The sequence below is a fragment of the Colias philodice genome, chromosome 16 (genome assembly GCF_061535455.1).
Source record: "Colias philodice isolate Cphi_HAF_F1 chromosome 16, ilColPhil1 Martin Lab GWU primary, whole genome shotgun sequence".
NCBI classification, from domain to species: domain Eukaryota; kingdom Metazoa; phylum Arthropoda; class Insecta; order Lepidoptera; family Pieridae; genus Colias; species Colias philodice.
Genome location: NC_143101.1, coordinates 7,009,608 through 7,020,594, shown reverse-complemented (window position 1 = coordinate 7,020,594; position 10,987 = coordinate 7,009,608). Strand labels below are relative to the sequence as shown.

The following is a 10,987-nucleotide window of genomic DNA, read 5'->3' as shown; positions in this document are numbered from 1 at the left end:
GGAAATAAAACTCCTATCAGACATCATGGTTATATTTCTGTTTTGTGCAAAGAAAATTCTATACCTACCTAATAATTCAACAGAAATTAAGTACCTATGTTTTCAGATGGATTATAATATTACCTATTATCCCATTGCCTCCGAATGGAGTTGAGGATGAAGGTAAAACTTGGGTAGAGGTTGTGAGGAGGTAGAAGTTAGGCAATGTCGTCGTCCGTCGTCCATTTTAGCAGAGTCCCTGCTTATTGGGTGGAGCCATTAATTAAGAGAAGAAGAAGAAGTCAAATATTTTGAGCACCAAAATAGCAACCCAAATTTTAAGAAATTTCATGTATTACCACCAAATGTAATCGAGATGCTTTTTTAAAGCAAATAAAAAACAGCTAAATTAGCTTCAGGGCTCTCATCAAAAAAATATTTTTTTTCCTCTTGGTAGGTATAATTACTATTGTTTACTTTTCTTCCTAATTATTTTTTAACCCTTATTAATTAATGAACTATTTTGAAGCCCTGTATTCATGGTAAACATTTGTTTAGCGTAAAAGTTTATCTTGCAGAAGACTTGATAACCAGATTGATAACGCATAATATTCAAAAGTTCGCGCCCGAGGAACGTCATACTCCAAAGAGATTTCAGTAACATTGTTGATCAAAAAATAATGAGCAATAACGTAGTTATGGTACTATTGCTCAATTTCAAAAGTAAGCAAGTTTTTTAATAATTCTTTAAATTATTAATCACATAATTTATTATTATACATAAGTTATACATAGAATGGTATATTTTAATCAGTCTGTAATATTGTCACATGTGAATTCTTTGTGAATCTGTAACCAATAAATTTTGACATTGACAGTTTGAACTTGGATTGTGATTTGTGACTGATTCACTGATTGTGACTTGTGCGGAGTTGTTTGAGTATAAAAATTAAAATATGTAAACAATCCATAAACATAAAATATTACTATTAACGATTCCAGCATTGCATTAATTTTATTCTATATTAAATAAAACACTTTCTATCGCTATCCTAATTATAGTAAATAAACCTAAAATTCCAAAATAAGTACCCTAAATCAATTCTTTATCACTTGTCGAAAGATAATCTCTATTACATATATCATACAGTTTCCCGGCATGTAATCCAGGGCCCTGACAGCCTAGTTTCAAAATGGCTAGTTGTGGCGCTGCATTACTTCCTGTACTTTTTTTTTTTTCTACTTGTTTCCGGCTAAGGCGCCATTTTGAGAAGCCATGTTATGACAATTGACAACAAAGAGTATAATATTGACATTTATTTGAATGAAACGACCATTGTGTCTATAATTTAATTATTTTTTCTCGATTTTCACAATATAATAGACTTAAACGCGCAGCTGCTTATGTATTACGTTTTATTAATAACGCGCGAAATAAAACTAATAAGTGGACAGGTTTATTATCAGTCGAATAACTGAGTTGAGTGTACTGGTGTTTTGTGTATTTCCTCGTTTTTTGCTTGAGTTGAGATCCAAAATATCCAATTAAAAAGTAAAAAAAAAAAAGTAAAAAATATTTATTCAGAAATCAAGCATACAATCTCGTTGAACTTATTACAATAAAGCTGTTAGCACAGTAAATATGTAGTATACTCTATACATCATTTGAACCAAGATGCCCACACTAGACTCGTGGCCTGTATTGTGAGCATCAATACAAAATATAAAGAAACAAACAAAACTAGACATGGATGTAAATGAAATGTCGATTTATTAATGTTTTAGGAATAAATTGCAATTGATATATTATTCTTTATGATTTATACTATTAGATGAAACTTAAATGAACAAAAAATATATAAATATCAAAATAAAAAATATAAATAAATAGATACTTTTTATATGTGTGCTGAATAAGAAATGCTTGGGGGTAAAACTTGTGAGTAAGAGCGTTAGATTAAAGACCTAATCAAATTTTCCGTTTGTTGAAAAGACAAAGAGAGTAGCCATTTTTTAATAATTTTCTTGGCCTTTGCAACACCACTCTGCCTAATAGAATGCAATGCCTGGTTGACGCGGTTATATATAAGCGGGTGTAGGAATTGACTAAATCGTTTGGCAAAGGAGGTAGTAACCTGAGGTAAAGGAATTTTATAAATTCTATTGCTGAGTAAGTTAGCGTGATCACTTGAAGAGAGAATATTTTTATGGGTTAGTAATGCTACATTAAGAATAAATAATTTTCTGACGCTCAACAATCCAGTCTCCTTGTAAAGCAAGTCAGTTGGGTAGCGGATAGGGAGATGCAGCATAACCTTTAACACAGCTCTTTGTGCTCTTTCCAGTACCAATAATTTGGAGGATCCACAACCACCCCAAACACAGATACAATAACTAATTATAGGTTCACATAAAGCTATATATATTCTCCTGAGTAACTCGTATTTAGCGACGGAGCGTAGGTGTTTCATGGGGTATATTAGTCTACGAACTCTTGCAGTTGTTGCATGTATGTGGCCTTCAAAGTTTAACTTATCATCCAATATTACGCCCAGATATTTAATGGAATGCGCGTTACTGATTGTGTTATTACAATGGCATGGAGGAACTGGATGAGACAAGGAAGAAATATTGCACGAATGAAAAGACAGATCCGGAAGTGATGAAGGTTGTGAGGCTGCAGTTTTGTGAAAACAAAGATATTTGGTTTTAGCGGCATTGAGAGTAAGTAAATTGTTGTTTAACCAGTAAGCAATCTTTGACATTCCCTCTTTTGTTACGTCAAAGACATTATCCCAAGAAGTATCTTGAAAAATAATAGCTGTATCATCCGCGTAGCAGATAATATCAGCATTTCTCAACCCAACGTTGGCGATATTATTAAGATATACTAAGAAGAGGGTAGGACCTAAAATACTCCCCTGTGGCACGCCGAAAATTACTGGTGAAAGAGAGCTAAAAGTATCGCGATATTTGGTACATTGCTTTCTGTTCGAAAGATAACTTCTGAACCACTCCAAAGCTATACCTCTAATGCCATACCTCTCCAATTTCTTCAAAAGAATTGGTATTGACACTGTGTCAAAAGCCTTGGCTAAATCCAAAAATACTCCGACACAGGCCAAGCCCTTATCTAGGGAAGAGGACACAATATGAATAAGTTCAGATACGGCATCAACGGTAGATCTTCCTGCACGAAATCCATATTGGCGATTTGATAAGATATTGTTTTTTTCCAGGAAATCAACCATTCTGCTATTCATAATTTTTTCTAAGACTTTCGAGATTGCACTGAGAAGAGAGATAGGTCTATAATTATTTAAATCTTTTTTATCACCGCTTTTATGTATAGGAGATACGGCAGCTACCTTCCACCTATCCGGAAATAAACCATGTGATATACTTAAATTACAAATATAAGCAAGAGGAGCTGAGATGTACGGCTTAATGTATTTTAATAGGCGGTTGGAAATACCATCTATACCCGTTGCACTGTTTGTTTTGAGATCAGTGATTATTTTCTCGATTTCAGTTTTGTCCGTAGGTACTATGAAGAATGAGTCTGGAAAGTTCTCAATGGAAACGTTGGAAGCAAGAGATTCCTGAGTTTCTCCAATACCGGTTAGAATATCATTAGCCAAATTTTGACCTATTGCGCAAAAGTGATTATTGAAGTAATTCAAAGAATCCTGGATATTACCTTTAATAGCAGATATGGATGGGTTCTCTTTAGGAGACTGTAAATATGCAATATCTTTTATAGTACTCCAAAGCTTACTTGGGTTATTTTGATTTTCTGTGAGCATTTTCTCATTGTAACTATCTCGCAATCTCTTAATTAGATTATGATAAAAATTCCTGTAGCGTTTAAATGTAAATTGTGCTATTTCGCTATTAGGGTTACGTTTAGCTTCTAGATGTAGCATATCTCTTACCATTGAACATCTAACGAGACCAGGGGACATCCAAGGTTTCAGAATGTTTTTAGAGCGATTTAGTCTTAAGCGTTGTGAATTGTTTGTGATAATATTAGACAGCATATTGGAAAAATCATCAACTGCTGCATTAACGTCTTCATTCATTAGCAAGTTAGTCCAATCAGTGTTTTTAACATCCTCAACAATGGCAGGGAAATCCAACTTGGTCATAAACTTGTCAACCCTTAAGCGATTGGGTTTATTTGTTGTGTTTATACCAGCCATAACGATGTAATGATCAGTTATAGTAGTCCTACAAACTACAGTGTTCACGCGAGTATTGGCGGACACCATAATATGATCTAAACACGCTGTTTCTCGGGTGGGAATATTTATTGCTGGGCTTAGTCCTTGCTCTGCGATTAAGCAAAGGTATTCGTTACAGTCGTTGTTTATATTAGACATCAACGTATTAATATTTATATCACCCGCCAGAATTGTACAAGAAGGAGTCAAGTTAATATTTTGTAGAAGACTTTCTAAGGATTGCAAAAAATTTGTGCAGTTTCTAAATGAAGGTGAGCGGTATATTCCGATGAGATTAAATAAGTTGTCCACTTTGGCCAAAAGGCAATTCGCGTCGTGTAGTGTTGGTTCAGAAACTTCGTGATTCAGGGTTCTTTTTATATATAGGACTACACCACACGATTGGTTAATATATTTTGTAGTATTATACGAGACGTACCCATCGATTGGATAAATTACAGAATTTTCGTTCAACCAACATTCCGTAAGGATAATGACATCAAATTCTATGTTAAAACGAGATAAGGTTATTAAAAAGCTGTTAAAATTACGTTGTAAACTGCGAATATTAAAAGTAACAATTTTAATATTGTGTGCTTTAGTGATATGTTTTTGGCATTCCTCGGGTGTGTCAGTATAGTGGCAACTTGATAAATCTGGACCATCTATATCACGAATCAGAGACATGTCAATCATGATAAAGTTTTTTGTATAAGTTGTGTAGTGTGTAGGGTAATCGATTGAAGATAATAAATAATTAAATGCAAAATCAACGCCATCAATACAGATATATATTCAACAATAAAATATGTAAGAAGACTGACAATTTCATTTACATCACAAGCACAGGTAATTCTATCACTAAAAATAATTGATTCACAGATAATTAATGAAAACGCAGACCAAATGAATGTGATTATTATGGATAAACAATTACAAATAAATATGGAAGTTTTACATAATAATAAAAGTAAGATCTTGCAACAATTTGTCAAGATTACAGGAAACAATTGGTAAAAATGGTAAAAATGGTAATAATAAAAGAAAAGTGGTTGGGTTGTACAATACGCCAGGTTAATATGAACTTTTTTATGTAACATTTATTCGTTAAGATTTTTAAGAACGTGAATATCCTTAACTAATATGGCGTTTGAATTAGGGGCCTTTCTCATGAAAATCTTACCACCTTTAATCCAAACGTACTTATAGTCTAGTTGCTTAGCCTTCTTTCTTGCTTCGGCATGAAGAAGTTTATTTTCATGAGAAAGGTGCTCCATTACATATATCGGTGAGGATTGGTCGTTGCCGATGCCAAGGTCCCTGCTTTGTAGTTTTATTTTCGATTCCCTGTTGTATTTGATGATTGAGCGGAGAAAGTTGTCGCGCGTACGAGGACTGTTTAGTTTAACAAGTATGGATCGAGGGCGTTGGCTTTCCTTATGCATCTTAGCAATACGGGCACAGTAATGGATATCATTATCATCTAACGAATATTGGACTGTGCGAGCAAGTTGCGAAATCATGTTTGGAATATTTTCATTTTTAAATTCAGGAACACATTGAATTTCTAGATTGCTGGCCCGACTAAGCTGGTCAAATTGGTTTAGACGGGAACTCAAATCTTGGACAGAGGAGCGAAGTGAGGTATTAGCTGCAACCAAACTTTCTAATGTGTTAAATTTTGTCTGATATTCCGTCTTTATATCTTCATACTGCTGATTTATGAATGAAAGTGAGGTTCTAAACTCCTCTATATCCTTTCTGATCTCACTTAATTGGTAACCTATTTTTTCTTCTATATAATTATGCAGAACATACTTAAGTTCTTCACGAATTAGAATCCTGAGAGCATCGGTTGATATATTCGCGGATTCTGGCGATGAGGCAGATGCTAAAAGGTTCGCGTTGGAGCTAGGCTTCGCGCGCTGAGTAACGTTGCTTGTGGTAGGTGTAGAAAGCGGCGATCGGATAGGAGTTTCAGAATTATTCCCACTCCTCTTTTGCTTGACGTTGCACCCAGTACATATCCAATTAGATTTAAATTCGGCAGATAATTTGTTAAATTCTTCCATTTTTTGAACTACACAAAGAGCGTGGAAAGTTTCAAGACATTTGGAGCAACGTAAAATTTTATTTTTACTCTCTCTCATACTTTGAAGACATGCACCACATTGCATCATGATTGGCAGAATAAAACAAAAAATAAAAATAAAAAAAATAAAAATAAAAATGTTCTCTGTGCTTGATGCGGATCGAACTTGGGTTCTCCGAACTTGCAGTCCGCACTACTCTATAAGCGCTATTTGTGAGCTTACGCTTATAGGTGAATTATACGAACAGATGGGAGAGACTTAGTTGCGAAACGATGATTGTCGGTATAGTGAATACTTTTATGTTCAAATCACCTACATCGAGCTTTAACACACGAACACCACTTTGAGTTTAGTAAATGTTTTTTATTTTATAATTATTAATTATACACTATTGAGTTAAAAAGTTAAATGTTTTATTCTTTGTGGTCCGTATTAAAACTTATAATGAACATTCAACACCAGTAAATCACTATTTTTAACTGTAAATCAATTATTTTATAGGAGTGACATAGATCACAACCGGGCTGTAAGACGCGCGCGAGCGAACTCAGTCAATTACTCCTTAGTTTTTTGATACGATACCTTCTACTAGTCTTTATAGTGTTCTACTGTAAAGAAGTGCTAAATTTGCCATGGGACTATTAAAGTGCTGTGTCGGTGGTTGCACCGCAACCAATGCGACGAATCGGCTTTTTTGTTTTCCGCAGAATGATTATTTGAGGAACCTGTGGATGTCCTTTCTGGTGCCCACTAATTCCTCCCTCATCGGATTGTCGAAAGATCAACTTCGACACAAACGCGTTTGTGAGAAACACTTCGATAGATATCAGTTCGATGAAGAAGGCAAGAGGCTTAGGCATTCATAACCATGCCTATTTACGGATGACGAAATAGCGCACGGCGTGCCCTTGTCTTCCAGTGAAACTGGTGAGTTCTACCTGGAGCTATAAATAACATGATTAAAAATTATGTAAATAGCTGATATTTGGTAAGACAGGTTTTATGGCTCCAAACAAATACTTTGACATACTTTACATACCTTCTATTTGTGTTTGAATTATATTTTTAAATGTTACATAATATGTATTTACTTGTTACAGTACAAAATGCTCTGAGTGATCACAATTATCACAAAGTGGAATCAGATGAGAATGAAAATATTACAGATAATATGTTGGTCATTGGAAGGGCAGGTATGTATTATGCACTCAAATTTTTATTTAAGCTATCCTATAATATGGTATTATATTTAACATAAATTATAATATAGTAATCAGGATAGGATTTTATAAGTTACGAGCTGTGCTCCACGTTTTCACCCGCGTGGCTCCGCTCCTTTTGGTCTTAGCGTGGTGATATATAGCCTATATCTTCCTCGATGAATGGGCTATCTAACACCGAAAGAATTTTTCAAATTGGACCAGTAGTTCCTGAGATTAGCGTGTTCAAACAAACAAACAAACTCTTTAGCTTTATAATATTAGTATAATATATAGTATAGATTTATATAAGTTCTTTGGTTTTAGGTGATGATTATCATGAACATCCATCATGCATTCCAGCTATTCCAGTTGTTATGAAAAGACCTACAGGTATGTGATTTATGATAGTTTATAGGTTGATAAATCCATGTTTGTAAATTTTAGTAAGTTTTTTATTCATGTTCTCAGATTTTACTTTAAAGCTGTTTTTAAGAGAATTCCATTAGCTGTTATTAGATTCAAAGTTTCATATGTATGTAATGTTTGTAGGTACTTTATATTTAAAAGTAATTGTTTTGTTACCGATTTACAGATATGGCAGACCAAACTTCATGTTCCTTAAGCAAAGAAATAGAATTTCATACTCTTTGTGAAGATGCAGGTTAGTATTTGGTTTTATTTACTGGTTAACTTTGATTTTATTAGTGCAGATTGCAAGAGACATGGGATTTAGAAAAAGGTTTTTTTTTTTAGGTTGACAGATGCTAAAAAATGTGGTGTTCATAAATTATATACTAACACATGTAGGATCACACAATATGTATAGTGTGCACTTGCACTATCTTTAAGTTTGTGGTTACTTAGATATGTTTATTGTATGCGACTTATCAATCTCACAGTTAAACTGCCATTGTTTAAATCTGGGGCTTACAACATTTGAATAGGAACTGTGGTATTGTCTTTGTATGGATGGGCTCACTACAAATACTAAAATAACTTTTATTTTCAGGAAATATAACTGAACCCACAGTAGAAGAAAAAACTACTCATGAAAATAAGAGTATCATACAAAAGCCTAAAGGTATTTATTTATTTATTTATTTATAAATACTTTATTGCACTTAAAGATAACAAAACAAGAAATACAAACACTTAAATATAACTTACACTAAGTACAATTGGCGGTCTTATCGCTTAGAGCGATTTCTTCCAGACAACCTTTGGTACAATAGAGGAATAAATACCAAAATACATAAATGGGTAGTGCAATAATAACTATGATAAAGGATACACATACATATTATATATATTGTGATATAAACTAAATAAGTAAAAGGGAATAGAGATTCAAAGAAAAATACCATACTAAAATAATACATAGTAATTAATAATACGTATATAATATAAATAAATTTTATGTACGGCTAACACTGAGAAAGTGAGATTTAACCATACATTTAAAACTATTTGGTGACTGAGCATTTTTGATAGAGTCTGGCAGAGCATTCCAGAGTTTAGTAGCATGTACAGTAAAAGATCCATCATAAAAATGTGTGCGATGTTGAGGCATAATTATCCTCAACATTTCGGATGAACGAACCTCACTACATTGACCTCTAAACTCAAACCTTTCCTTAAGGTATTTTGGCGTTTTAGGGTCAAATAAAATTCGATACAGTAGTTGGAGAGCATGCGCATCCCGCCGCAAGCGAATCGGCAACCAGTTGAGCTTTTTTCGGAACTCCGAAACATGATCATATTTACGGAGCCCAAATATAAACCGTATGCAGAAGTTCTGTAGGCGTTCGAGCACATTCAACTGTTCCATCGTTAAATTTACATAGCTTACATCGGCATAGTCTAATATAGGGAGAAGGAGGGACTGAGCTAAAAGGATTTTAGTAGGCAAAGGAAGAAAGTTTCTTAATCGTCTCAGGGATCCAGCTGCTGCGTACATTTTTTTGCTCACTTCCTTGATATGAGGTCTCCACGATAAGGTTTGATCAAAAATCAAACCCAGATTTCTTACAGACTCACTATAAGGAATTATGGCACCATCAACTACAATGGGTGGCAGATTAACCCAGTTAACCCTTGCGATTAACGAAGGACTACCAATAATAATAACTTGGGTCTTAAGTGGATTAACCTGCAAGCCATAGCGATAGCTCCATTGGACTATAGTATTCAGATCTGTATTAGTATCTTGAATAGCCTGGTGTATTTCGTCAAGAGTAAACTGTGTGTATATTTGAAGGTCGTCAGCATACATGTGGTAGAGAGACAGCAAGGTATCTGATATGGTATTAATAAAGATTGAGAACAGTAACGGGGACAGAACACCACCTTGAGGAACCCCGGCAGAGACCTCACACCAAGAAGACAAAACGTCATCGATGTGTATTCGCTGCCGTCGTCCATTCAGGTAGCTCTGAAACCAATCAATTACCGGTGCGGATATATTTAGTGAACACAGTAAGCTGAGGAGAATGTCGTGGTCTACAGTGTTGAAAGCATTACTGAAGTCTAACAAGGTCAGTACTGTAAGCCTTTTATTGTCCATGCCCATTCGAATATCATCGGTTATTTTAGCTAATGCAGTGGCCGTACTATGACCTGGACGGAAGCCGGATTGGTAAGGATTAAGGAGATTATGTGAGTTTAAAAACAGTTGCAATTGATGATGTATCAACTTTTCCAGAACTTTAGAAAGGAATGGAAGGATGGAGATGGGTCTAAAGTCGGAAAAAGAGGATGGGTTATTTCTTTTGGGGATTGGTATGAGGTGGGAATCTTTCCACACCTGTGGAAATGAGCTATTGGATATGGAATAATTCAGAATATGGGTAATAACAGGTGTAACAATGTCTAGGATAGGTAAGATCATAGTACGTCCAATGCAGTCGCCACCAACAGCACTCGACGAGATGGACAATATGTTCCTTTTGACATCACACTCGGTAAATTGTTTGAAGCTAAAAGGAGGAATATTGGGAACTGGTAATTTGGAAATGTAATCTAATGTGTTATGTTTTAATTGAGTATCGAAAGAAGGCGAAGAATTAGAAAAATGTAAGTTAAGTTGTTCTATGTTTATATTAGATGGAATTGAATTATTTCGTTGTTTGCCAATACCTAACGTTCTAAGGAATTTCCAAATGACAGTGGGATCACTGTTTTCAACAGAAGAGTGAATATACCGTCGCTGTGCATCTCTACAACATGTATTGCATCTATTTCTTATCGCATTGTATTTTTCTCGACTTGCATCACATTTAAGTGCTCTATGCCTCGCCTTGGCGCGAGCTTTTTTATTCAACAAAATTTTGAGATCTTCAGTCAACCATGGCGCAGGTAATTGTTTTATTTTAACTGATCTAAGCGGTGCATGCAAGTCATAAAGCTTTATTAACGCGGAGTTAAAGAACTCAACTTTTTCATCGATGCTAAGAGACAGAAATATCGGAGACCAATCAATACAGCGAGCATC

The 10,987-nt window shown here is 34.7% G+C and overlaps 1 protein-coding gene across 1 annotated transcript; it reads left to right on the top strand.

Annotated features, from left to right (window-relative positions):
- Window positions 1-7,026: 7,026 nt before the first annotated feature.
- LOC149481768 (uncharacterized) lies at window positions 7,027-8,613 on the top strand. Its single transcript, XM_089705308.1, has 6 exons — window positions 7,027-7,138; window positions 7,190-7,222; window positions 7,396-7,488; window positions 7,822-7,887; window positions 8,090-8,158; window positions 8,507-8,613. Exons 1-6 carry the CDS (start codon window positions 7,027-7,029, stop codon window positions 8,602-8,604), a joined length of 471 nt encoding a protein of 156 aa, XP_089561434.1. The 3' UTR covers window positions 8,605-8,613.
- The last annotated feature ends 2,374 nt before the right edge of the window (window positions 8,614-10,987 follow it).

Excerpts from the sequence above, each read along its gene's own strand:
- LOC149481768 (XM_089705308.1), top strand. The coding sequence starts at position 7,027 with ATGTCCTTTCTGGTGCCCACTAATTCCTCCCTCATCGGATTGTCGAAA. Across the intron at positions 7,139-7,189 it reads ATATCAGTTCGATGAAGAAG|CGCACGGCGTGCCCTTGTCT; the intron begins GCAAGAGGCTTA and ends ATGACGAAATAG. Across the intron at positions 7,489-7,821 it reads GTTGGTCATTGGAAGGGCAG|GTGATGATTATCATGAACAT; the intron begins GTATGTATTATG and ends CTTTGGTTTTAG.